The 27,653-nt window shown below is 39.6% G+C and overlaps 2 protein-coding genes across 5 annotated transcripts in view; both read right to left on the bottom strand.

Moving 5' to 3' along the window:
- Window positions 1-3,421, bottom strand: part of SEMA4G (semaphorin 4G) — a 29,528-nt gene extending 26,107 nt beyond the window's left edge. For 2 of the 3 annotated variants that reach the window (XM_021536354.3, XM_077784670.1), the window contains exon 1: window positions 3,076-3,421. The gene's annotated coding sequence lies outside the window, so the exon portion shown is untranslated. The remainder of the gene's footprint in view (window positions 1-3,075) is intronic. The other variant, XM_021536353.3, reaches the window with a different exon arrangement.
- A 2,430-nt stretch (window positions 3,422-5,851) lies between these two features.
- SLF2 (SMC5/6 complex localization factor 2) overlaps window positions 5,852-27,653 on the bottom strand; it is a 61,416-nt gene continuing 39,614 nt past the window's right edge. For both annotated transcript variants that reach the window (XM_077784676.1, XM_021536349.2), the window contains exons 5-20: window positions 26,131-27,266; window positions 23,002-23,084; window positions 21,926-22,036; window positions 21,460-21,627; window positions 19,399-19,501; window positions 17,903-17,978; window positions 16,496-16,637; window positions 15,952-16,060; window positions 15,157-15,330; window positions 14,505-14,602; window positions 13,761-13,848; window positions 13,138-13,263; window positions 12,279-12,356; window positions 10,592-10,678; window positions 9,168-9,236; window positions 5,852-8,038 (exon numbers count right to left, since the gene is read on the bottom strand). In XM_077784676.1, the coding sequence (XP_077640802.1) occupies window positions 8,003-8,038; window positions 9,168-9,236; window positions 10,592-10,678; window positions 12,279-12,356; window positions 13,138-13,263; window positions 13,761-13,848; window positions 14,505-14,602; window positions 15,157-15,330; window positions 15,952-16,060; window positions 16,496-16,637; window positions 17,903-17,978; window positions 19,399-19,501; window positions 21,460-21,627; window positions 21,926-22,036; window positions 23,002-23,084; window positions 26,131-27,266 (2,684 nt within the window). In that variant the 3' untranslated portion in view covers window positions 5,852-8,002. The remainder of the gene's footprint in view (window positions 8,039-9,167; window positions 9,237-10,591; window positions 10,679-12,278; window positions 12,357-13,137; window positions 13,264-13,760; window positions 13,849-14,504; window positions 14,603-15,156; window positions 15,331-15,951; window positions 16,061-16,495; window positions 16,638-17,902; window positions 17,979-19,398; window positions 19,502-21,459; window positions 21,628-21,925; window positions 22,037-23,001; window positions 23,085-26,130; window positions 27,267-27,653) is intronic.

Raw genomic sequence — 27,653 nt, forward strand, 5'->3', positions numbered from 1 at the left:
GGTCCGGGAAGATGGTCCCCAGGGCCACCACAGCATCTCTGCTGCATTACAGTGCCATTTATAATGATGGTTTTGCTATGGAAACATCTTCCTCCTAACAACAGATCTGTCAGCACATGTCCTAAAATCAGACCAGCATTCATTGCATGGTAATTTTTGCTTCCCTGTGATGGAGGCCAGGGACTTATCCTTCCCATGTTTGAAAAACAAACAAACAAACAAACAAAACAAAACCAAAACCACAAAAAAACCCACAAAAAAACCCCGTAAAGAACAACAAAAGCCCAACAAAACTGGGCAACGTGTATATCTGGGTTCACCCATCAACAGCATGGCATGAGCCCAGGGTTCCTCTAAAGTATGCTCGTAAGCCTACTTTTGGTGGGCTCTTTGGACACTCAGAGCATTTCAAATGCCCACTGTTAAATTTTTCAGGTGAAACATAACTCTTCTAAGTGCAGCCAGCCTTACTCTGAAGCTTCAATTCAGTGCAATTTCCCAGCAGCCTTCAGGAATTGATTTACTTTTTGCTGGTACCTTCTCTGCTGTTCAACTGAGTTAATGTATTCCAAAACCTGGGTTTTTTTTCTCCCCCTACATAATCAGATTTTTGGAGGCTGCAGTGAGATGCCTTACAAGCAGATTTTGTCCTTAGGTGTTTTCTGAGCGGGCTGCATCCATCACGTCCTGGTGCTTTAGCACATCTCTGTACGAACGGTTTGAGAGTCAGCTGAATGCCTTTGATTCATGTTCCTTCATATCCATACAGCTAATTTACCTTTATTAAAATTTAAAAAAAATAAAGGAAAGAAGAGGAGTTATTAAGAAGGACAGTGTCAAGGCCAGCAGAGCAAGTGCCGGAGGGCTGGGTTAATGAGCTGCGTGGTTGCTGCTGTCCAAGTGCCCAGGCTGGCTGGAGCCAGGAGCTGCTGCCCCAGCAAGGCTGACTCAGTCCTCCACTGGGCAGACACAGCTGCAGGACCCTGCACCCCCTTTGGAGCAGACCCTATGCTTTGGGTCCATGGTTAACCTCACTTCCTCCAGCCTCCTCTCTGGTATTTTCCAGAGGAGGGGCCCTGCATGTGTTCAGCTTGGGCCAAGCTCCCTCCCCAGCCCAAGCTGCATCCCAGTGCTTTGGGGAGAAGGTGAAACACGAATATGGATAAATGGATTTGCCCTCACATCTCACAGGAGCAGCACTCTGTTCAGTCCCATGGGCCAGACAAGGTTGCTGCCTCCCGCTGCCTGTGCCAGCAAGGTCACTGAGCTGTGCCCTGGCAAGGACACTTCCAAGGAGAGGGAGCAGAGATTTTTCCAAGACGGTCATCACAATCATTTATTCTTGTCATTTCTGACCCTCAGGGTAGGAAGAACATCAGAGCACTGCAGGCACAAAACAACAAGCTTTGTAGGTCATATCAGCGTGTGAAGGACCATTAGGAACCACAGCACAAAGCATGAATAATACTTCTTTATTCCATCATATACCTCAACACCCTTTAAATAAATGCAAATGGTTTTTTGTGGATGAGGTTTGTACGAGACGCCTGCTCAGGGACTCAGGGCTGAAATGGAGCTGGAGCAATAATTTTGCTCTCTCCCCTGACAAGTCAGAATGTCCGCAGCACTATCTGATAGGCTTAGTGACAGTCCAAGCCAACCCAGGCAAAAACGCCAGGAGAACACTCTAAATCTCCCTTACAGAGATTTATGCTCTACCCATTAAACCAGAACCACAAAACACATGTCCTGCCATGCTACCCTCCTTTCTCTGAAGGACACCAAGGCAGGAAAAAACTTTGAAGGACTCCAAACCTGGAAAGGGACCTTCAAGAGCCATTCACATCGTTTCTGAAAAGCCACCAACAGTCAGCCTCGACAGCTTAAATCCTAAAATCCTTTCAGCAAATGATGACCTCGATTACTAAAAATGATCAGATAATGCAAAGGCAGAGAGAGGCACAGTGAGTCATCGCCCCCCAAGCACTTGAACTCTCTTTGGTCTCAGCCGGAGTGGGGTGAGGTTGCCCCCAAGAGGCAAATCTGACACAGCAATTAGAGAGGGAAAATGCTGAATTGTGCTCTAGAGGTACCACATACGAAGGATTTAAAAAAAAAAAAAAAATCTCCTCATCTGCTCTTATTTATACTTCTCCCTAGCTGCAAACATCTATGGATGGGGTGGGAGGGGAGAGGAAGGAGGTCAACTCTGGCATGTGGTTGGCTGTGTTCTGCTGGAGTTCCTGAACCACACAACTCGTTTTCCTAGTCTCACTCACAGGGTCATTAGAAAGATCAAAAAATGTCACTGAGTTTTCTTCAGCCAAATGAAACATTTGATCCCATACACCTCACTAGGCTCCTTCAGAGCAAGGGCTGGCACCACCTTCAACAGCAACTTCTGTCTCAGGCGTGGATAGATAAACACAATGGTGGACACGATGGACTGTTTGGAAACAGAGATGACAAGAAATCCCTCAGCTGTTCATGTAAAGCATACAGGCATTAACACCACACTGGACCAAATCCTAGCACTTTGCAGGGGATGAAGGAGCAGGACAGACATCTGGGCTATCTCCCCAGCACATGCTCCATCCTCCAGGGATCAGCAGCCTGAAGCTTTCTCAGCCAGGGAGAACTGCTTTCATTTCACAGACCTCCACTGCATTTTTCTGCCATAAACCACTCTTTGAACCTCTAAGCTTTTAGCATCCACAACATCCTGAGGCAAGCAGTTGCCCAGCTCCTGTCTCCTTTTGTTTGCTTTGAGCTTTCCTGCTAATAAAAGAACTATGGAGTCTGAAACCGTATTACAGAGTGCCATTGAATGGCTTCTCCTTATTTGCCCTTTTTCAGACCATTTGATTGTTGAGCTCTCCATCTTACTTTCCAACATTACAACTATTTCAGAGAGATGCAGCCGACTTAGGGCTCCTCCAATTTATTCCTTCACACACACACATAGAGACTCCCTCACAAAGGGCTAAACCTGTGACACAACCAGGGATTTAACCATTCCAGCAGCTGCTTTTCAAAAGGACATAGTTTAAACACCCAAGCACCCAAGGTACTCACTGCTCCTGCACCAGGCTCCTCGTGGGTCCCCCTGTCCTGCTCAGCTGAAGAACATTCCTGCATCCCCAGCACGAGCCCCTGCCGCAGCACCTCAGCTGTCAGCTCCAAACTGGAAGCGTCATCTCCAAAATTACTGTTGCGCTGGCTCCTGCCAGACTCTTAATTAGAGGAAGGCTGACACAGTTTCTCAGCAAACGGCATTCGCACACTGCGGGAAAAAACAGAATGAGGGCAAGAGGAAAAATGGGCTAATCAGAGAAAATCAACTGGAGGGAAAAACACGTTGCATTGTGCAAACCTAACCATAACAATGCTGCAGCAGAAAAATACTGGCGGGGGGAAAAAAATGGGTTAGCACACAGGGGAGGCAGGCAGTGCTTCACAAAGGTGGAGGAGAGCTGATATGCAGTGCAGCAGCTCAGCATCCTCACCTGGCAGGCCTCTCCCCACAGCCTGGTTAGGGGAAAGGGGACCAGCTCGGTTTCCAGCATGCAGATCAACGTGTCTGAGAGCCTGAGCGATGCTGTTTGCGGAGCCCATGGCTGCTCTGCAGGATTTACACCGCCTCTATAAAAGCCTGCAGTGTGAATAAAGCATGAAACTGAACGCCTTGCCCACCTCTCCCCACCACTGCCCCTGGCAGCTTGAAGCTATTGTTTTTATTTCAGCTGCAGCCTGGTGGTCAGGCCGGAGAGGAAGGGGACCCCTCTGCCCCTGCATCTGCTCCGAGAACCAGGAGTTTCACCAAGCCTCGGGAGAAGAGAGCCTGAAACCCAGAGGCAAAGCCCCGGAGCCTGGTGCCAAGCCCCAGCTCACAGCACTCACTGCTCGGGTGAAGGACTCATCCTGTAGCACAAAAGCAGCACAAATCCATTTACCCTTTCTGCTTCTCTTGCGAGAGGGAAGAGCAAACCCAAAGGGAAGCATTGGGACGAGGGTGTGTGAAAATGACCCCTTTATCCACCCCTACACACCACGCGGGCCAAACCTGCCTTGAAAAGCTTTAGGTTTCCCCCCAGGCTGATGGCAAAGGCGCTTTGATGACAATGAAGGGAACAATTCCAGTGGAGTTTCCATCTCCTCCCCTGTGACCTCCCTACAGGGAACTGGGAGGTGGCAGGAAAGCTGAAGGTGAAACATTAGCAGCATCTCACCACGCCGAGACAAGGGAGGCATTCAAAAAAGTACAACATATCCAAATGCCGCTTAAAAGCAGCCGTAAAGTATAGCACTGGCATTCTCCAAACGGACCAAAATATCAAGATGGAAGATGCAAATATTTTTCTTCTCTTACCACCCAGCTTTGCTTTTGATACCAGATAAAATACTCCCTTTCAAATTCCTGACTGCAAAGGCGACGAAGTGCTGACTGAAAAAAGCATCAGTCAGGCAAAACTAAAAGTCTCTCCACAAAGAGAAGCCCTTCGAGGAATTTACTTTTCCTAGGATCCTTCCCACCAGCAGCCCACGCCATTCCCCAGCACTGAAAGCCCTTTTCAACACGTGATAAGAAGGGGCCCTGCCAGCAAAGCTGGCGAAATATCCACAAGGCAAAACATGAAGGTATTTCACAGCCTGGAGGGAATATGGGGAAAACAGCAATTAAAGGAATTCTGATAAATTAAACCACAAGGAATAAGCTAAATTCACTAAGGATTGTCTGACCTCTCTGGGCGGCTCCTTTGGAGCTCCTCAGGTTCCTACAAGCTCATCAAACCTCTTCACTGCTCAAAGTCAGCCGGTGCCAAAAGCCTTTTCTCTTTCTGGATGCAAAAAGAAAGACTAATATGCCAGTTGCCCCTCTGGCAGGAGTGGTGTTTCCCACTGGGGAACTTTGGGCAAGTAGTTTTCCAAAAGCTCACAAACCCAAGGAATAGGACCCCAGAAAAATTGGGAGGGTCATCTCCAGCAGCAACCTTTCTGATTTGCCATTCTCAATAAAACAAAACGTCATACCACTACAGACCAGTGGAAGACTAACAAAAAACCAAAACACAAACCCCAAGCCAGGGATACTGTGCTACACATCCAGTTCTCCTGGGAAAGAAAACAAACAGAAGACCAGCATTAGCATTGTAGCTCCAGAATTCCTGCTAGTGACAGGATGAGCAGAGGAATCCAGCTACCTGGAATGGTACTGCCCGAGTCCCCACAGCAGCACAGTCTGTCGCAGTCCCTGTGCCCCAGTGTTGGCACCCAGGCCTGGTGCTGGGCAGTGCTGAGCACAGACAGCTCTAATGGAGACAGACCCGGCTTTCTGTGCTCAGAAAACCAGCACAGCAATTTTATTCTGAAACACTTGCCAGTTTCCCATATGTGAATCAACCCTCAGTATTAAGTCTTTTTCCACACTGAAATCCTACCTCCAAAATGCCTTTGCAGCAATCTAACCAGATCCTCCACCAATAACACACTTCAGATATTTCAGTCACCTGCTTTTCCCAAAGACATTCTCAACTAAATCATTATCTTGGGGACTTCAGAGAGTTCCTGCAGCCGTTGCATCAATGAAATGTCCTACTGACCTTCAGCCAGACCTACCTGCACATCATTAATCACTTCTGAAATCCCCATCCATTACCAAGTTCCACAACAGGAACAGTGAGAATATGAGATGCACAAATAGTTTCACTGCCAGGTTTCTTGAACTTTAAAACCAGAAGTGTTTAGGTTATTTTAAGCCATAGAGAGGCTTATCAGAAAATAAAAAAAATAAAAAAAATAAAAAAAAAAAAACCAAAAAAAAAACCAACAAAAAAACAAGGAGCTACAAGAATATATTTTATAACCAGACTTTAATTTTTTTTGTTATTACTGCAATAAAGTGCACCTACTTCCACATGAAATGTGATAATTGGGCTCTTAATATAGCCAACATAGTATCAAAAGATAGACCTCAAGTGCAAAGTGCAAAATGCTTCTCTGAAGACATCCAAAGCAGTTAAGATCTTCGGTGTGCAACACTCTTTTGCAGGAAAAGGAAACAACCTTTTCCAGTGCATGCAAGTCCTGGCTGAGAGACAGCAAATGAGCTGGCTAAACACAAGGGCAGCAGGTTTGCTATTTCACTGCCAGGATCCTCTTGTAAAGACCCTCTAGTGATGCTTTGGAATCATCTTTGTAAGGATTCTGATGAGCTCCAGTTTAACCCATACCTAGACTTCAGCACTTAAGGAATTACTCCTCAGCTACAAAACAGATGGAAGAGAAGTCCAGACCAAGCAGGAGTGGGGGAAGAGGGAAAGTGCTGGAAGAGGCAATAAGCCTGAAAACACAGGACAGGCTGAGCTGAGAATGATTTCAAGACTGTCTCCATCTATAGCGAGCTAATCAGCTGTGAACCCAAGAATTGTAACATGTGCCATAAGAATAAAACAGGACCTGTGACCATTTGGTTTTTGTGAAATAGAGCCCATTTTGCCCGGGGGTGTTTAACTAGAAAGGAGTGCCTGGCTTTATTTTTTTGTTGTTCTGCTAAATGAAAGCAAATATCAAAGTGGCTATTTTGTGTGGAAAAACCTTCCGCAGTTTCAACATGCTTTGAACTGCAATACAAAAGCTGTCCATCTATAACTCTTCCCCTTTTCTTCTTCAAAATATACATGCCAGCAATGTCAATTTTACACAGTAAGAAAATATATACACATTAAATACAGTAAACATTCCACATTTTTTTATCTTTATACAATATTAGTGAAAAAAAAATAAAAACATTAATAAAATTACATACAATATATTCAAGAGAGTAAGCAATGTTACGAGTGGGAAGGCAGATGAGCTATCGAAGAGCAAGAGATAACATTGACATAACAATGTATCACTTGAAAGAAAAAACATTTAGTATGAATTTGCAAATCTAATAGATTTCCTCTAAGATGTGTCCATTCTATAGCAGTCCTTTTATATGTAATACACATAACTAAATTTGAAGGTTTTGTAGTTGGCAGGTTTTTTAAGCCTTATTTTACATTCTTACAGAGATTTTCATACAAGACAGGGTAACTTACAAGAATTAAAACAGCATTATAAAACACACGTTGATGTTATTAAAAATCTCTTTTATTATGAGAATCCCCATTGGTGCTTCTACCCAATAAATGAACTTTTTCTTCCTATTACACCCATCCTACAGACAAACCACAGTGTAAGATTTAAGTGATAGCATTTGTACAGAAACACAGAAGGAAATTATACCTTCCTCTGATTATTTCACAGACAGCTCCTAGAGCTTTGAGCACATATTGTCTGTGCAGCAGGACTTCACACCAAGGAATTCAGTCATCATATGGCTTTCAGTCTTTACAAAGGTGAGCCAAATGCTGTTCTCTAATCTCCACCGAGATTATATTTATTCTCCATTGCAAAAGAAGGTGCAACTGCTGTATTTTGTATTTTTCAGAGACATTGGATGTTCATACCAATTCTGCTTTGCAGATTACCATGATTCAGCCCACATCTGAACCACTTCCTCACCTGCTCACAACAGGGGAGGTCTAACACTCCTCCTGAAGTTGCATTTAATGTCACAGGGTAGTTCTTTTCCAGCTAACCTAAAACAATGCTTGCAGGTATGTGCTGGCAAGAAAATAAATACTTACTGTTTTCAGTTATGTTTTGTGATTAACAAGGGAAACAAGAAAACTTCCCTCAGCTCTCAATACAGTAAAATGTCTAGCCAGTTCTGATAGGGATACAGGAACAGCTGGGTTTTTTTCAGTTGATCCACTTCAATTTTTCAGAAGTAGAGCACTTGTAGTAAAAAACAATGTTAGTCAAATCAGATTATTATGTGTCTAGAGCTTGTCCAAATCAAGCTCAAATTCTAACTCAGGTGACTGATTTCTTCTATTCCAAACAAGGTGAAGCTCCATTCATTCTACAGCCTTCTTGATTTGTTTCTGCTATTTTCCCTTAACTAGGCAAGATTTCATGCATCTGGCTCCCAGAAGTCATGCAGTTTTCCCTAAAGAGTAAAAACAAATTAGGATACAAGTCAGAAATCCAGTGTCAGAAGAAATTAGTAGAGTAGGCAAGTGCTTAGCTTGGGATCACCACAATGTGCTGGAAAAAGTCCCTGGAATAAACACTAGGCAGTTTCCCATATGTGAATCAACTCCACACTTATCCAAAAAAACAACACTGAAAGAGCCACCTTGTCATCAACTTCCATTAATTACTAAGCAGATTCTGTAGCCATGTGTTACATGTGTCACTCTTTTAGAACATGAAATATCACACACACTACACACAGCTTTTTTTTTGCACATTGTTGGGAGCAATTAATAGTCTTTATAAATTGTTAATTACACAGTTTTTAACTGCAATCAATAGTAGGTATAATGTATAATTTAAATTTTATGTAAATTATACTCTACATTACTGGAAAGCTAAGCTTTTCCAAGAGAGATAGCTTTATGTTCCAAGACAAGACTGACACAGGTGGTCTGATCACATTACAACAGAAACCTTACAAGCCAAGGCTGGAACAAAGAGCTCTGAACTTAGAGTATCAGTAGAAATTATCCCACTCTTCTACCAAGGCCAGGTAGGTGTCACAAAGGCAAATATTTCTGAGACTTATTATGGCATTATTTACTACTGCATACTTTTACAAACATGAGAGCCTTTGCCTAATCATGGCATGAAATTTGACACATTCAAAGGGGAGGAGTTGCTGAGAGCCCTTAAACATACGTGAATAAAGCCCTGGACTCAAGAAGTCTCAAAGCCACATGGTGCCAGACCAGAACAGGATGTGCCTCACTGCATCCCTGCCCCAATTTCCTTTTGGAAGCATCTGCTAATAACTGTAATCAGAGACAGGCCCTGTGACTCGACTCAGGACAGGGATTTCAGTGTATTACACACACCTTTACAAAAACAGAGCTTTTAATGATGGAAAGGAGATGCTGCTTTTATTGAAACCAGCAAAGTAAGAATTTTAATTAGAATTAAATCTAATACATCTAATGTATTCCACAGACGTGCCATTTATACACAAAATCTCTTGAAAAGAATTTGCCATTTCCAAGTGCTAAAAACTGACTTAAATGCACCCCACAATTGAGGAAAGAGAAGTTTCATTACAGTACCTGAATAAGCCGAGTGGTTTGTATCACATCCTGCCATTTCCCATATATCCTAGCAGCCAAGCCATTTACCTGCAAATTCACAGTGATCAATTTAGCCATTTTTGTTAAAAAAGATAAAAATCATACCCTCTGTTCCCCCTCACAGCTTCAAACTCAAAAATAAGCAGATAACCCAACATACAAGGTTTACTGGAAAGGAACAATTTTATTGTCACCAAGTATCATCATCTCAACTTCAGATCCCTGTAACTCATGACTGAATTTAAAGTCACGCACTTCACAAACATTAGAGGCACATGACTCCTCAGGTTGAATGTTTGGAATTATCATGCAAACCTCTGGCCTCCAAACACCACCTCATCCCTGGGAAATGAGGTTTGCCACACAAGTCTGATTGTACCTAGAACAGGTGCAACTGTGGTCACAAAAGCCAACAATGCAGCAGTGGCTACTTCTGAAACAAATTCCTTGTACATAAAACTGCTTTTTCATAACCAATCTCAAGCAGGTGTTTCATCCAAGCCATTCACACTGAGATTTGCTTCATATGCCATGCTAAAATCCAGTACAGTGGCATCCTCTAGAAGTTACTGCAGTATTACACAAAGGAAGCAATGGAGAAACCAGAGTAAGACTTTCCCTTCTCAGGGCAAAGACAAATAGAAACAGAAGTGAAAGCAACCAGAGATAAAACATCAGGGCAAGAGCAATTAACTTGTTAAGAGGATCCATTTTCCACTAATCTGTCTAAGAAAACAAGAATGATTTTGAGAGGTAAGGAAGCACACAGTTGCAAATGTCTGATTTAAAGCTGAAGAAGCCAAGGCTTTTCAAAGCTGGAGCTGGTGACTTTATCACTGAGCTGACTTGGTTTGTTACAACAGCATGCAAAGCATGAAGTTCACAAAATTAGGACTACCAAATGTAAGGCTCACACAACAAACAAACAAAAGGCAGCTGTCCAAGCTTGATGCTACATCACATACAGTTGGCTTAAATCCAAAGCATTTTTAATCAATTCATTCATTTGAAAAATAAAGTGGAGACTCGTGCAAGACAGGCAACTTTTTCAGTCCTCTCTATCCTGCCCAGCAGGTAGGCTCTGCTCTTACAGTTGGAGTCAGCTACCAGAGACTGCCACAAAGAGAAACAGAGCAGCTCTGTGGAGATGCCTGGCTAAAGGGATGATCAGTCACATTTCAGAGTCTTATTGTTAGCATAAGGAATATTCTCAATGAATTAAAATGGGCATGTATTTATCCCCATGCAAAGACATGATGCAGATAGAAAAAAAAACAGGAAAAAACCCCCAAGCCCATGAGGAACTCCTAGAATTTCCAGGGCTGAGATGAGGGAACGACATGCATCACAAACGCCAAAAACCACCCCAAAACCAAAAAGAAAAATCAAGTTTTGCACCTTACCGTAGACCGATAAAACATTCTTGCATCTGCCCTTATATCACCTTTCACGTGCTTATCTAAGGCACGACAAAGCTTCAGCAAGTGTTCCTAAATAAAAACAAAAATGTACAGCTATTAAATCCTCTATGTCAAAACTACAGGCTTTATTCAAATATATCAATTTAAAAACCACATGCTTCAGTTTGAATTTTTCTTAGAAATACACAGTTAAGAAAGGGAAAAGAAAGAAAGCAAGATCACATCGCAAGCTCCCCTATCTGGCATGCTCCTGGTAAAGCAGGTCTAGGAGTTTTTAAAAGCAGCTTCAAAGTATAGCAGAGCTATACAATACAAATTCTAAAGTTCCTACTAACTAATTTGCAAATCCTTTCTGCCTCCAAAACAGCAAACACAGTGCAGTACCATTCACATCTTTTATCAGCAAAAAAAAAAAATCTGACGTTACAATAGCCGAAAATAACCTTTTTTAGTAATGATGACTCAGGTAATTTCTTTTGTAGGAATTGGCTGAGCAGGTAAAATATATCCAAGGTTTTACACACTGATCTCATATTTTCTCTAAATTTCTGATTAATTTAATAAAGCAGTTTTGCACTTCAGGATCTCCCGACAATGACTCCCAAGGTCTTTCATATTCTATTAATTTCTTCATAAAATTACTGCTTTCAATCTCTCACTGAACAGCTGCCAAGAGGCTCTGCAGAACAGGTGAGACATGATGAAATTCTATTTATAAATATTTGCTGGTGTCTCAAGGCCATCACAATTTATCCTCTCTAACTGGAAGAGGGGCAGAAATGAAATAGTTAAGATTGACTTTGCACGAGTTTAGCCTCCACAATATTCAGTCATACCCCTTTTGCCACTTGATGGCTAATAGGTCAGTGAATAATAAAATCTTTCTTCGTTAAGAAATTGAGGCATTAAAAAGGCAATTGAAAATATCAAGTTCTAAGTAATATATTGATATATATAATCTAGTAATATCAAATATCTAAGTAATGTAGTGAGACACCTAAGCATCCAAATGTAGCCAAATATTACTGGTTGTATGTCTCAAACAGTTCCTGTGACAGATTTCTTAAAAGCCAAGAGTGACTCCACAGGGCAGACACCTTGCAGCAAGCAACTCCCACCAACTGATCACAGAAATCTGAATAGAAATACTGAAAGGCTAAGCAGACAGAATTACTTACAAGATGTTCACATCACGTGGCAAAAAAGGAACTGCCACTATAAAGAAGAGCTACAGTCCTCCTTTCACTTGCTGCACTCCAGCACAGGAAACTGAAACGTGCTTGAAAATATTTTACGGGATATTTCTGAAGTGGTTTTCTCCTAGACTGAAAAATTTCAAACCTATTTCCAAAGCTGAGCAAATCACTTAACTTAGAATTTCTATGTTAAGTAGATCTCCAGATACTTTCTGAGAAAGATTAATACAACAAATGCCTGCTCTTTCACAGCCTTATGTCTGGAGGTAGCTCCATTCACAGAAACACAGAAGTGAGTTTTCTCTGCAGTAAACACACAGAAGTTCTGCATTTACCTTGCCCAGAAAAAAAGCTTCCCTCAGTGCTCTTATGCACTGATTATCCTCCATCACATCACTCTTACCAAAACAGACTAAATGTGCGTGATAAACAACATTTTAAAATCTACAGGTCTAGCCACTAAAGTTACTTACCCTTTGACTGGAATTTACAACATCAAGGAAACTGGCTTCACTGACTAGATGAAGGAGGACATAGATCAGGTAGTATACCTGGAGAGAAATCAAAAGAGCTTTATCAATGAAAGCACCATGATTTTAACTCTTCACACCTAGACACAGAACCATCTCTGCTTTCTGGAATGAATCCTCCAACAACCAGGTCAATCAATGTATCTGCCTAAGTAACTAATTTGAAACAGTATATTCACATATTATAAACATTTTAAACCAGTACTATACTGGTTTAAATAACTAAGTAACCCATAAAAATGTGGTTTTACTAACTGAAAATTAAATTCAGTAGTTGGCTTTATCCTCCATCATGTACTTGCTGAGAGATTCCATGATAACCACTCAACTAACCAAACCAATATTCAGTTTTTAGATGGATGGAAATACTAGATCTTTTTAACACTTGTTTAAGAGAAGATATTGATAAAAGATTCACAAATCTTTTTCTGAAGCCTGAAGATGAAGGTTTGACTCAGCACCAAACAGTTTTCACTGATTACATCAGAAGGGAGGGAAGATTGTCCTCTGATTACAGAAGCAGCCACTCAAGATTTCCCTGTGACTTCAGAAAATCTGACCATTTCCCTGTTTGTAAAACAACCCAATACAGGTTCCTTCACAATATGATCTTTTCTTTCCTCCATGACTATAAGCAAAATTAGTAATATTTTAAAGATGAACAGTAACAAAATAGTTATTTACAGTTACACACACAGAACTGTTAAAAAGTAAAAGAAACATTCCTCAAATTGTATAAAACGTATTATATATAAAATATAAAAAAGATGCATAGAAAACAAAAATATTTTTGGCTATATACCTCATGTTCTAGTTCGGCATTAACTTCATCATCTTCATGCTCCTTCTCCCCTGTTCTCATCTCTCTCATCTCCTTCAGTAGATTAGAAGGTTTCATACACACCAGAAAGTGATGCAGAAGAAACATCTACAGATACAAGTATTAACAAATTGGATTGATTTACTAACAACAGAAAATTGAAAACTGAGTGCCACTACAATATTACTTATCTACTGGAACAAGAACAGAAAAGGGATATTTAATTAAAAAGGAATTTTTCATGCTTTGAATAATTTTTAACTATTCACAGACTTCAGTGTTTGTACACTTTCTCAATAAAAGATCAAACCAATGAATACAGTGTGTCTGTACGTGATCACATACGGAAGACTCAAAGAAGTGTAGACCTCTTACCAATGTCCAAAATTAATGTTTAGGCATATAAACAAGCACAAGATGCAGAACATGCAGATTACACACATGTGCAAGTACACTTTTAATACCAATCTAAACAGAAAAGCATTAATTGGTCATTTGGCAAGGTTCTTGAAAACAGGATTACAGTATTAAAACATAAAACACAAGCATACAATATTTATATTTTCTAAACATCCAAATTCTACAAAGACACATGTAAGCAGTACCTGCTTGTCACTGTCATCAGGTATTTCTACATGCTTTTTATGAAGAAATTTTGCAATTATCACTAGGCTAAGGCGCCTTTTTACTTCCCTGAAAAACAATAAAAAAATTATTTCTCTTAGAATTTTTCAAACCCACAGTTTCTACAAAGTATGTGAGGCTATGCATATATTCCCTAGACATAAACTTGCTTGCAACTATTAAACTGGATTTTCTGAATATAGGTGCTATACCAGCAAGTAGGCTATTAAAACAGAAGTATCCTTAATCTCATTGTAGCTCAGCTTCTGTACAAGTAAACAATAGTAGATACTTGTCTCCAAGCCTGATGTTAAGTCTGCTCGCTCAGTTACATCATAATTTACTATTTCAAAGATACAGAACTCAGAATAATGCTTAGAAGCAGACATGAATCACCCAAAGAAAATTTAAATTTTGGTCACTCAGACAAGAATTAGAGTGATGGATGTCAGAACCTGAAGCTAAGCCTTCCTTTGCTACAGGGCACCAAGGATCCACAGCCCAGAATCTACATAAAAGCTTTAACAACCGTTTTTCACAGCAGAGGTGATCAGGAAGCTATGCATGCACACCAAGAATTGCACATAAATCTGTAACATATGCAAAATCAAATCCCTTTTTTTTTAAGTGTCATGTAACAAATATTGCATTTTTCAGCCCTTGAGCTTACACAAATAAACCAGCTGTTAATGACCCATGTATTTCTGACACTAGAGCGGCATTACCGTCCACGCGCGATGCAGCTGGGAATGAGCTGAACGAGCCACAGGAGGTTGTGGGGATTACTGGAGAGTTCACTCACTGACAGGCACAGCTCAGGCATCTTCAAAAGAACAACAAAACATCCTGAAACTGAAGAAGGGCTGTTTGCTTTATTTGCAAAGGAGCACACACCTACTCCCTAGAAACACAGGCAGCATAACTGATAAAAGGAACTGATCTAACAAGAGATGACGTACATTAAAAAAATTCGGTGCTGCACCAGGAGGTGAGTCTGCTAAATACAATTTAAAGTAGGGTAGTTGAGATCAGAATATTTTTAATGACAGCTTACCAGCATAGTGCAATAATTTCTTCATTCTTTCAGACTGCCATTTTAAATACACAGGTATTTTAGCACACATAAGATAAACAAACTCTTGTAGAAGAGGACAGGCAACTCAATGTCATGCAACAAAAACCCTCTCAATATACCCAACCTCTTCCTAAATCTCACACAAATGCAAAGCTTTGAATTTTTCATATTATTATATGTGCTATTATTGAAAATTCTATATTACATTTTCAGCCAGTACTTTTCTGATACACCAAAAAAAGAAAACTTCAAAACAGCAGTTGCAGTTTCACAAATCTAGTACAATAAATGTATGAAGTTACCTTTGTATCCCAGTCTTTTATATTCATCAGAAGCTTGAAAAAAAGGCACTGAAAATCTATCAGAAAATGTTTTAATTGTTTCTCCAAGCTTATTTTAAATAGCAATATAAGCAGCAGCCATATTTCCTGGTCAGTGTATCCATCGTGAACTACTGATGTACAGAAAACTAGAAACTTTAAAAGAAATAGAAAGCATTAAAATACAGAATTAGTTTAGCTTATTTTGAAGCATGATGAGAGCTTAAGTTTTCCACACTCACATTAAAATGTACCTCAAATGATGTACTGTTTTGGCAACACTTGTCTACTATCATGTCCCCAACTCCCAGCAACACCACCCTTTTTCATACCTGCTGGAGACTCATTTTTTTGAGCAATGTCAATACTGCCCAGACACTACTGGAGCAGGAAAGGTCTTTCTTTACTACATAGATAATCCTACTTTAATTGAAGGAAAGGCCAAAAGGTTTTCTAAATACTCCAGTAATACTGAAAATTAAATCAGTGGATAGTTTCTTCTGTGTGAGGGAGCCAAGATGTTCTATAAAGTGCCACAGCTGTGAAAGGGAGGCAGAAAAACTCTGCAGCTGTGAGTGAAGCCAATGGAAGTCAAGAAACTGAAGGCTGCAAAATGCCTGCAATAAACTGTTCAATGTGAAGCTGAAGTCTCAGGACAGCATCTACTCAAACACATGCTCAGAACATGACTGCAAACCCTATCCTCCCTCCCAAAAGGAAACACATACACACACAAAAAAAAACCACTAACCCACAAAAACCTTGGAGTTTTCTCACCTTAATCACATTAATTAAATTGTTTTCAAGTAGGTTGGGGAACACTGGACTGGCAGTAGCTACATCTCCTTTTGGCTGTTGTTGACTCACTGTTTCTTGCACCTGACTTCTAATAGAAGAAACACAACCTGAGCAAAAAATGAACAATTCAAAAGCCCACAAAGGCTTATTGACATCAGACTGAAGAAAAAAAAATCCTGCATGTATCAAAATGCCTTCAAATCAAAATAATCCTCAGTTCCAGAGCATCTAACACACACATCTAACTCAACTTGTAGCCAATACTTTGCCCAGCTATTTAGACAATATTCCTGCAAACCTTCACTAGGAAGATGCAGGACAAAGGACAATGCTCTGGTTTGCTGAATCCTTTCCTAGAAGGCATTGTTTGAATCACAGGGTTATTTATTCTTACTAAGACCTGAGCCAAGAACTTATAGAGTATGGGAAAGGAAATAAAGAAGAAACTTCTGATTCTACATTCTAAGCAAAAAACTTGCTTTCACAGGATCTAGGCAAAAAATACCAAAAGGAAAACACTTACAAAATATCATGTTCGTTGAAGGGGGGCTGAAGATGTTGCAATGGAAAGAGAGATCTGAATTCAACACCCATATTGACAAAAACAACTGATATATCAGCTATTGAAGGAATCCATGGTTTAAATTGCTCATCATTGATGGGAGCTACAAATAAAAGACATGGAATGGATTAGTTTAAATTTAGTACTTGGCATTAGTTCCTTTTAAGGGAAACAAATAAGCTTAGCAGTTTGCATCAATTCTACCAGCTCTCATCTCAGAGGAGTCAGTACATTAAACAGTAAGCTTATTTTCAGAACAAGGAGGGAGGAAAAAAGTCTAATACAGTATTTTACACTAGGGAAACATCTTGCCTACATAACAGGTCAATTACTTTCAAGTTCCACCCGTTTTCTGTCATAGTTCTCTTTCATCACAAACAGTAGAACAAGTAACGAGGCAATATTTTTGTTTCAAGAGAACACATAAATTACTGCCTGTGCAGGCAAAGGTAAGAGTGTGTTATTACAGTGGGACTAGAAGAGAAGCTAAGTAAGATTTGAAAACAGGCAAGGTTTCTGAAAGAGAACTGGTAAACAATGAACTCCCAGCCTTATTTGTTTGAATGCTCATTCATTATCTTGAACTGTTCATTCAGAATCAAGCCCAATGCCATCAAGGCATAAAATAAAGGAGGCTACATATTCCATCTGATTTCAAACAAGAATTAAAATACAGGGTACAGTTTGAACAAATACTTCAATAGAACCACATTACTTTAGCAATGTTAACTGGTGACGTTCTTAAATGAATGTCACTGGTGATGGATCTGAATGAAAACATGGGGAACATACAAAGGAACTTGTAGTGGAGAAATATTTGAGTACAGACAAAGGAAGAAGACAAAACAGAAGACAGCAGCAGCACTGTGGGCTGAAGCAGATCCTTCAAAGTGTTTCTGTGCAGGTGCACGATTCACTTCATTTTTGTCATTTATCTGGAAAAAAAATCATGAAGTGCTACATACTGGGAATGACAATGTGAAAAACATCTTGTAATCCTTAAGCTACAAATGTCCACATCATCCAAAGTAAAAGATGGAAAGGAAGCAAACTTTTGAGCAGACTGAGCTTCTCTTCAGGACAATTCTATTTGTGAAATAGCAGGAATGAGTTTAAAAGGATCTGTAATGGGTGCACTACTTTGGAGGTATATGCCAGGATCACATACTGTGATAGAGGTTGCACACACCTAGTGAAGGTCAGCCCCCAGCATTTCTGCATTACATTAGTAAAAATAGAGCCTAAACTCAAGTCAAAATCACCCAACAGAATTAGTGCCTTTTACTTCCTCACTGACACTTTTCTAAACTGAAGAGAGGAGAAGTGCTTTCAGTCATGTGGTCAGTTTTCCATCCTTCAAACACTTACAGCTTTTTAGTGATAAATTCATCAATCTGTCTAAGATCTTGGTGGAAACACAATAGTCAGGATGAATAGACATCATCTGTAAAGAGAGAAGAAGCTATGCATCAAAAACCAAGCTGCATAATGACATCAGTCTTCTTTTAATTAGAAAAAAAAAACCACATCAAACCAGAACAAAACTTCAAACACAAAACTTCCAACACCAAACTTCCCGGAGTAAAATCAGTAACAGATTAAAAAACAAACAAACAAAAACTAACCCCAAAGCAAGGTACACCAATCAGAACAGAATACTGTGAACATTGATTATTTCAAGCAGTGCAAAAATGATACAAACACTGTAAAATTAATTATTTACAGTATCAGAATGCTGTAACCCCATATTGGTTTATAAACAAGTTCTGAAGGTTAAGAGAATAGAAAGTATCACATACCCCTTTGGAACCTACTTGTACCTGTGATCAAATTGAGCCCCCTGAGGAGGAGTGAAGGCAACAGAGTTAACTACACCCTTTTCCAGTCACAGGCAAGTTGGACATATGCAATACTAAACCCAAACAATGAATTCTTAGTTTTTCACATAACTCTTAACTACAAAAACATGACTATGAAGTAAAGTTCAGGTTTCTTGGCACACTTCACTGGCCCAACAAAAACTTCTTTTTCTTCCCCAAGTGCTGGACAGTTTCCTGCTCTGTAAGTGATCTCAATTGGCTCACACTTCCTCCTTATTAGTGGAACACCAGAGCTCATAGAAAGGGGGAAAGCAATTTTTTAACTGGCTGGAGGGAAGGACATGGAAGAGCAAAGTATTTTGATTTTGGCAAATGTAGAAAGCCAGTCAACAGATTGAAGCTGCAATTTCCCAGGTGGTACGTATTTCTTTTTTGTTTCAGGTGCAGTCAGAATGTGGCAATTAATAACAGAATGGAGACTGGAGGGAGGTGTTGTTGTATAACAGCACTGTGTAAATTCCTGGTGACTCAGACACTAAGACAGATCTGTTGAAAGGAGAGGATCACTACACTTCCTTTGAGGATGACTCCAGGCTTCTTCCTGAGTCATGAGCTACCTTTTCCAAATGAAAATTATCTGATAATGCTGGTATCACTGATGATTTAGATGATATATGTAGAAAATGGCACTTTTGCACTTTTAGATACTGCAGCATGCATTGTTTTTCTAAGAGTAAAAGGAAATAAGATTAACATTTGCACATGATTTGGCCCTTAGCACCTCTCCTCACTTACTGTGTCCTTTTTCAATGCAGTAGCATATATGAACATGGACATGCAGCTTTGCATTCACTCAGAGTGTGGAAAAAAGGCTCTCAATTTTTTTATCCCTAGTGACAAAGTATTCAGATGGGAGAACAAATAAGAACCCAGGGAGAAAAAATAATATCTAATTTAAAAATTGTTAATGGAACAGATTCACAAACTTCTTCAACTGGCTTCCAGAAAAATGTTACACACGCAGAGTTATGATAACAGACTTACCTGGAACAGCCACTTCAGAATTGGTTTAGGACACAATGTATCACAGTAAGCAGAACTTAGAATGCCATTAACAACTAAAAAAAGCTGTTGTGTTACACTAGAACTGTAAGAGAAAATGGGGGCAAGGAAAGAGGATGAAACTTGATTAGTGGCTGCATTGTCACTTTCACAAAAACATAAGAACTTCCTCACCCCTCAGATCATCATCAACAGCAAAGAAAAATCTGAATATGCAAAACAGATGTTATTCTTATGCTATTACTCATATAAAATGTCATAGTAATCAAGCCTTGATTTCTAATAGCAATTAACTTTACAAATGTCCTCTAGAACAAATATCTTTCACTATAAAGCCATCTTATACAGTCTGGAAACATCTGTATTATTGGGGAATAATAGTTTCAAACAAACATTGATTTACACTATTGTACTATGAACCACTATGCTTCACTACACAGACAGCTTGCTATGCTCAATGAGACTATTAAGTAAGATTTTTAAATGTCCAATTACTTTTACCAACATTTTCAGAATAAGAGAGAAAAAATATTGTTTTCAAAATTTTTAAACTTCCGTTTTAAATGAAGGGTCTGGAGGGCAAACAAATGCAATTAAAATCCCACAGCCTAATCTCATTGTGCTAATTTGTGGGGTGCAAACAGTAGTTGTTGGAATAACGAAGTGTGCTATTGTTATTACTGAATTACTGGAGCTTTAGTCACCAGGATGAGTTCAGTTGGTCAGAGCAGGGTGCTGGTAACACCAACCTCGTGGGTTCAAATCCCATATGGACCACTCCCTTAAGTGTTGGACTTGGATGATCCTTGTGGGTCCCTTCCAACTCAGGATATTCTATGATTCTTCTTTAGAAAGTTAGGGATGTCATAAGCAGCTGAATTAAAGATATCCAGTTTCCCACATACCCTTCTTTAGTCTCCTCTATTCTCTCTATCTACTAAATCAGGTAACTCTGTCCAGAGACCTGTGTCCCAACTCCTACATATACCCTCTGCCTGCCTGGTAAGACCTCCATGTGCCAACTGGGCAGCCAGTCCGTGCCAGCTGTGCCAACTGGGCTGAATGCATAAGCAATTAAATCATAATTGCCTTCTGCAAGGGATGATCAGTTTAATTCTCATTCTTCCAGTCATGATTTACAAGATGCTTTTGAAGCTCATACCCTTGTGATCTTCAAAACATTAATAGAAAGGCCTGAAGCCAAAGGAGCGTATCACAAATACCACTTCCTCAAGAGATGAAAAGTCACTCTCCTCCTCTTCACACCCACAGCCACACATACACATGTGCATAAAATCCTTTAAGAGTAACTGAATTCTCTCAGTTCTTCCAATGCATGTTTGGAATAAAATACCAAATGAAATAACAGAAATTTTCAGGATTTACACTTGTGGCATTAGGCAAGTATTTGTCCAGCTATTTGTAGTGTGACAGCTTCATAAATACAGAACAGGAATGCCTGTGGCTTACAGAGCAGTTGTTTATGTACACACAGACACAGTGGTGGCTCAGTGACTGAATCTAACAGATGTCAGAGATCCTGACCCTCTGCAATCCTCATCAGATGGAGCCCCAAGTGCCAGGCCCATCCAGGATGGAAGCACTAAGATTTTTCAGCAGACATAACATAACACTAGAAGGTCACAAATAGGTAACCACAAAGGTCTTTCAGTCTGCACGTGGTTAAGCTTGTGTTCATTGCAACATTTCACTTCTGCTTTTGTCTCCCACAAACTGGTAAGATTATCAACGATAGCCCAGTAGGGTAAAATATGGCAGAGGCCAGAACAGCTGTTTTTCCTCATGTCTCATTTCAGAGGTTTTTCAAGAATTCCAGAGGAGGAAAGAAGGAAGCTTCAAATTACAATTTACTGTTCTGTAAAGCTACCCAGAAAGGAAAATTCCAAGGAAAGGGAACCAGTCTTGCTTAGTTACTGAGACAGAGCTTATTTGCATGCAAAGATTAAACCGCACCTTAAAACTGCTAAAAATAACAAGAAAATTGTTCAAGTAAACACAGTAAAGTGAAGAGCATATTCTTACTTCAGAAGCAGATATTCTATACGATTTTGAGGGACAAAATGAAAATTCCTCAAGTCAAGGTTATGTTGAGTGAAGATCTTCCCAGCAGCTGATAAATCAAATATATCTTCTCCAGGGTGTTTTTCAGGTATGACATAAGTTGCTACTGAAAATTTCTTTATAAACGCCCTGTAAAATTCAAAAGTTTTTTTATCAATTCAAACACTGACAAGCTATTTGCTGCTTCAGAAAGTTATTTGCAGGTAATGAATGCATCAGTCTTATGTGAAAGCTGAATTGTTAGAATACAGTTGAATACATGTTAGAATACATGTATAGAATACACAAAGAAATCCACCCAACCCCAAAAGATTTTAATATGGTTCTCATTAAACATATTAACAATGGTTGGAAACAGAGAGAAGTTAGGGAAAAAGGGCTAGAAAAGCAGAGATCAAGATTTGATTGGTTTTGGAGTTGCAAGAACCTGTGCTCTTCCAAGAGATCATCTCCACTGGCATTGTCCTCTTTTTCTCCATCTGAAGCATTGTCCTCTCTTTCTATGTCTTCCTGTAACTGTTTTGCTATTTCCTCTAACCTGAAATAACAGCAGCAGCAGAGCATATCATCACCACTTAATATTTACAACAAAATCAACAAAATCCAAGCTCTGAATGTGAACCCTGGAGACAGGAGCCCTTTACACATGGCAAAACCATGTGAGACATTGCATCTGTATAAAACCCAACCATCTTGCTATTCCAAGACACAAAGTGAGTGTTTCCCAAATCCTAATTAATTTCCAACAGCACAATCAGCACTGGTTTGTCAGACACAAATACTCAACCAACTTCTGATAAAGTTTTTGTAATTGCACAAAACTTTCAATCTTGTGGCTGAATGTTTACTTTTTTCTAAGCAGCAAACAAGCATTTTATTTGTTAAACACTATTAGTTACAGAAGTATCTTGTACTCCATGGGCAGTCAGCCCAGAGTTACCAGGGTCAAATTCTTTAATCAAAACAGTTAATCACATAAGCAGTTAAACACACATACTCACCACCACGACTTGCCATTAACACATAAACCACATTTCACTTCCTACCCAAAAGATCTCTTGCAAGAATACTCATTAGTTCTGTTCACTGACCTGTGTAACTACTGAGACACCAATAGCCTGCAAAATTTGGCAACCAATACTGAGCTACAAATGCCTTTGAAAAAACTAGCACAGTCAGTCTACATAAATATTTCTATTTCATGCCTGACCAGTAGCTGCTAGCTGGCTCAGTGACCTAAAACGAAGACATCAGTAAATTTAGCCTGGCTCTTCAGGGGTAAAGAGATGTATCACAAATCATTCCTTGTTGCTTGGAAGGAGCCTGTCATTCAGCTTTAATTTAAGCAACACTTGTAGGTCCTGTCAGCTCAGTTGTATGTTGGTGGCACCAGCAGGCAAAGCTTAGCTTGCTGCTAATCAAACTCCATCAGTTCTGGGGAGACAAGGCAAATCCAAGCTTCTACAACACCATCCCGCATTTTTCAAACTTTAAGAAACAAACCTTCTAGATTCTTCTTTCTCCTTCAAGAGATGATCTAAGCTGTTCACATATGACACCTTGCTTGTAATAGGAGTTTTAGAAAGCTGTAAATGAAATAGTAAGACATTTAAAAAAATACTATAAGCCATCAATTAATTATTAGACAATGATCAAAATAGAAACTTCTTCCAATTCTAAAGATATTTTACATGCAGATATAAACCTAAAGGAGACCCTGCAAAACAGGATGATTATCAATTTAGGTTTGTCAGTCCCTTAACAATTTTACATAATGGTCAAATCTTTCTCAATGACTAATTTAGAAATAACTTCACAGTGGATCTGAGCAGTGAAGCAAGTCTCTGCATGTCTGGGGCTGACCTTCAGCTAGCCTTAACAAAGAGCATTACCATCAGAAGCCTTTTACCTCACAACTCCACTATTATCATCCACTGAGACCCTGGGACTCCCCATTCTTGTGCATGAGACAAGAACCTCCAAAAATTACTCAGCACTTTTACTTTCAGAGTCCCTAGAGGGCAAAATTCCAGTGTTTGCTAAATGACCTCTAAATAAATCAAACAAAACAAAACTTGCAATCAAAATCCCAGTACAAAACCAAATTAAGGAGCTAATAAACAGAACAAATCACAAAAAGTTTTAACAAATTTTGCTAGTGGCTTGTTTTTCAGTAGCCAGTCTTTTATTCAGCTTGTAGCAGACAACAAATTTGAAAACCTTTATGGCCACAACTCCATTCTTTGGACAAGCACAGCTCTTCTAACAACAGCCTGGTATTCAGTCATCTCTTAAATGTAACAAGCAGCATATCTTCGTGTGGGAAATCTGCAAGACTTAGCTTATTTTATATTTGGTTAATATCTGCCAAGTAACTGTTGAACAAACAGGGAATCAAAACTCTATTCCAATGTACATACACGCCCTTTCTTACGAGAGAAGACTGTGGGTATACACTAAAACCATGGTCATGGAAATGTTGGGACAGTTCTTAACTGTTTTGTCTTACTTGGCCATTAATTATATCAGGAACAGGCCAGCCAAATGTTGTGATCACACACAAGTCCCACAAGCATTTGCTGCATGCATTTATCAGGCTTAACCATTAATCAGGTGGTCACGTTGGCTGAGGTTGTGAAATACATATGAAACCACACAAATCTGATCTGTAACACTCTTGATTACAGAATCATAAGAACAGTTTATAATAATTATGGCTGCTCAACATCTGCCCATGGAGATGGTAACTCAGTCAACAAATAAACCCTATCAGAGATGGAAAAGCATGAGGAGAGGGGAAGGCAGAAGAGAGAATTTATATAGGTATTCTGCTGTTTGTTTTCCACTCTAGAAATTAGTGGTGGGCTGACCCCAGCCAGCAGCTAAGCACCACACAGCTTGGTCATTTCACCAGCTAGCAGTGCAGGGCAGTGAAAAGAAAAGCAAAGACAAGAGAATTCATGGGTTAAGATAACAACAGTTTGGTAAGGGAAAAGGCATAAACAAGACAAGAAAAAGCTATTCAAAGGCAGTCAGCACCTCTGACAAGCAGAAGGATGCCTACAATGGGCACTTCTGAGTAATGGCTACATGTCAGACCAAATCCCCTCCCTTGGTTTTTTGATTGCTGAGCATGACATTGTGTGGCATGGAATATATCCCTTTGGTCATTCAGGGTCTACTTTCCAAGCTCTGTTCCCTCCCAGCTTTTTGTTTGCTCTATGGGGCAGCATGGGAAGAAGACAAAGCCTTGATGCTGTGCAAGTAGTGCTCCAAAATAGGTAGAAGATTGATCTGCTATCAACACTGGTTTTGTCTGAAACACACAGCACCATACAGTTGTTATAAAGAAAATTAACTCCAACCCAGCCAGGCTCAGTACAAAATCTCTTTATGTTTAAATACAGCCATTTCCAACCTGTACCAACTGTCAGGAATGCCACACTAAGACCTACTGGAAGACCTTCCCTATTAAAACATTTTACAATAAAACTTCAAAATCACTACCTATTTGACCAGCTCTTATAGAGCTAATTTTTAAAAACAAAGATCAATTCATCACCATAATATCAGGGATTCAAAGACATTATCTATTCCTTGTGATCAGAATTCATTCACCTTTTTGAAATCCTAAAACTTCTGATTTCCATGAAATACAACCTCAAAGAAAGCACCACACTTACTCATACTCAGACCTCTGACAATCACAGACTGTGTCAAGGATATATGACTGGAGTCTAGCACACAGATCTCCAGACATCTACATCAATTTCCTCCAGTTAGCTTCAGCTCAAAAATCTTACCTGACAAGGAAAACGAAAGCATTGGACTGCACACATTTTCTAAACATAGCCTCCTAACTTTGGGGGGGAAATGCAAAAACAGAACTCCTAAAAACAACCAGAAGACATAGAGCTAAATCAATCTGGCTGCACAAACCATCTTTCAGCCATTCCCAGGACAAGCACTGTAACAAGCAAATCCCTGCTCCAACTATACTGTAACTGCAGCACAGGACCAAGCCAAGTAAGCAGTTTTGCAGGAAAATAATTCTGAATTATCATGCATTATGAATAAGGGAAAAAATCACATAAAAACACAACATAAAGCTGATTATATGCTATCTCATTATACTCTGCTATAGCTTTAATGAGTGTAATGAGAATCAGCAAGAGGTGGCTGAGTGTTGGTATATTTTTGACTAAAATTAATGTAAAGTAACTATTACCAATCAGTCACATACATCCTGACTGGATAGGTACTAGAAGACTACTGGACATCTAAGCTGCTGGAGCAGCTTGTCATTTGCTTATAAAACTGAGCTAAATAGCAGAAATTAGTTCTGTGGCACACCTGAACAAGTTGGTGTCTGCATGTGCCAGATGGAACAGGTGAGGTTGGAGGCAATTTGATTATTGAGCATGAAATGTCTCCATTCATCTGGGCCTCTGTGTTTTTGTGGTATACACCTACTATATAAAATTTTGTCCTCCTAAAATTTGAAATATGGGGTAATAACTTAGCACCCACTGAGCTTTGCACTGTGCTAAAATCTATATTATTTTTCTTGTAAATAACATCTGTAAAAGAATACTTGAAAGAATGTGCTTTTCTGGTTTTTAGTCAACTTACATGAAGATTCAGAAATGGAGTTACAGTGTCCTGAGAAACATTGTCAAAGGAGTCTTCCAGGGTTCCTGCCTGTGGTTTGAGATTTGAACTAAGCATCTTTTGCAGTGGCATTAATACTTCTTCTTCTTCTTCTTCTTCATCTAAAATGGATTCCAAAAGATCATCTTCACTCTCAGAGCTGCTTTGCCATTTTCTGCTCATCTTGGACTTGTGTGTAAAGTTCCTTTTAACTTCCAGTTCTTCTGAGGGTTGTGAAGACTTGTGGTTCCTGTCCACGAAAGACTCTTTCAAAGGCAATGAAGGGGGTACACCTTTTCCAGTCTCTGGGGACAGTCCAAGTTTCCCAGAGATCTCCATTCTACAGGAATCAGGAGTAATATCAGAAATCTCGTGGACTGTATTTGAAAAACTGTTGCTGGGTTGAATACTGTATCCATTACTCCGTTCATGTCTTTCTGGTCTTTTATCTTGCTCTTTCCTAACATCCAACACCTGAGATAAGCCAGCAACCTGGAGAGGGGATTTCATGCTTTTTGTTTGTGTTAAGTGGTGGGGAGAAGGCAACACAGTACTTTTTTCCTGAGAAAAATGAAGGGACTTTTCCAGGGAAAAGCATGAGTTTGCCAGCTGCAATTGATTCTCTTTGGTATCCACAACAGAAATGTGATTATTTTTAGCAGGACTGTGTGCAGAATATGAAGATGGCAAACCTACAGTGGAGTAATTATTTTTCTCCTTTTCAGTGCTCGAGTTGAGGAATTCCTCTGAAAGAGTCAAATCGTGTCTAGATAGGACAGCAGGATCCTTGAGTTGCAGAACATCATCATGAGGAGACTTTAAAAAGACATTTTTTACAAAGCCACACCTCCAATTTTTGCATTTTGGTGATCTACTAAAAGCAGGATCGTTTACTTCAGATTCATCTGAACTATCTACATCCACACTCATGGCAGTGTGTTTTCTTTTTCCAAGAGAGTCTCTCGGTTTGGATAGCCCAAAGGACACCTTAAGGAAGTGTGAAGGAACACCTGGGCTCTTTGGTGCACCAGAGGCCATCTCAGATGATGTTCTAAATGCATGTGGAGAAGATGCCTCATGTTCAAAAATCTGCGTTAGCTTTGGTTGAGATGGGTCATCTATGAAGTGTTGGAGAGAAAAAAACACTATTATCATGTTTAAAAAAATCAAAATAGTAACAATAATTGTCTTAAAAAACAAACATGTAACAGCTTTCCATTTTAAAAACTAACTTCTGTTTTTAAGTCAACAAGAACTAGAGCAGAAAAGAGTCTGATGAATTTCCACAGCCATAGACCCCCTTTTTTTTACTTTTTAAAGTTTATCTTCCTACTGACCTACCTCAAGCTTTTTAGATTCCATTCTACCATCCATAGAACAAAATTATGTGGTTAAAAGGTCAAAAAGCAAAAATAATACCACCTCAACTTTAGTGGTTGGTTCAACAAGAATATTCTTTCTGGAATAAGCTGAAAGGCACAATTTACTAGCCACCACAGAAAATG

Source organism: Lonchura striata, chromosome 7, assembly GCF_046129695.1.
Source record: "Lonchura striata isolate bLonStr1 chromosome 7, bLonStr1.mat, whole genome shotgun sequence".
NCBI lineage: Eukaryota > Metazoa > Chordata > Aves > Passeriformes > Estrildidae > Lonchura > Lonchura striata.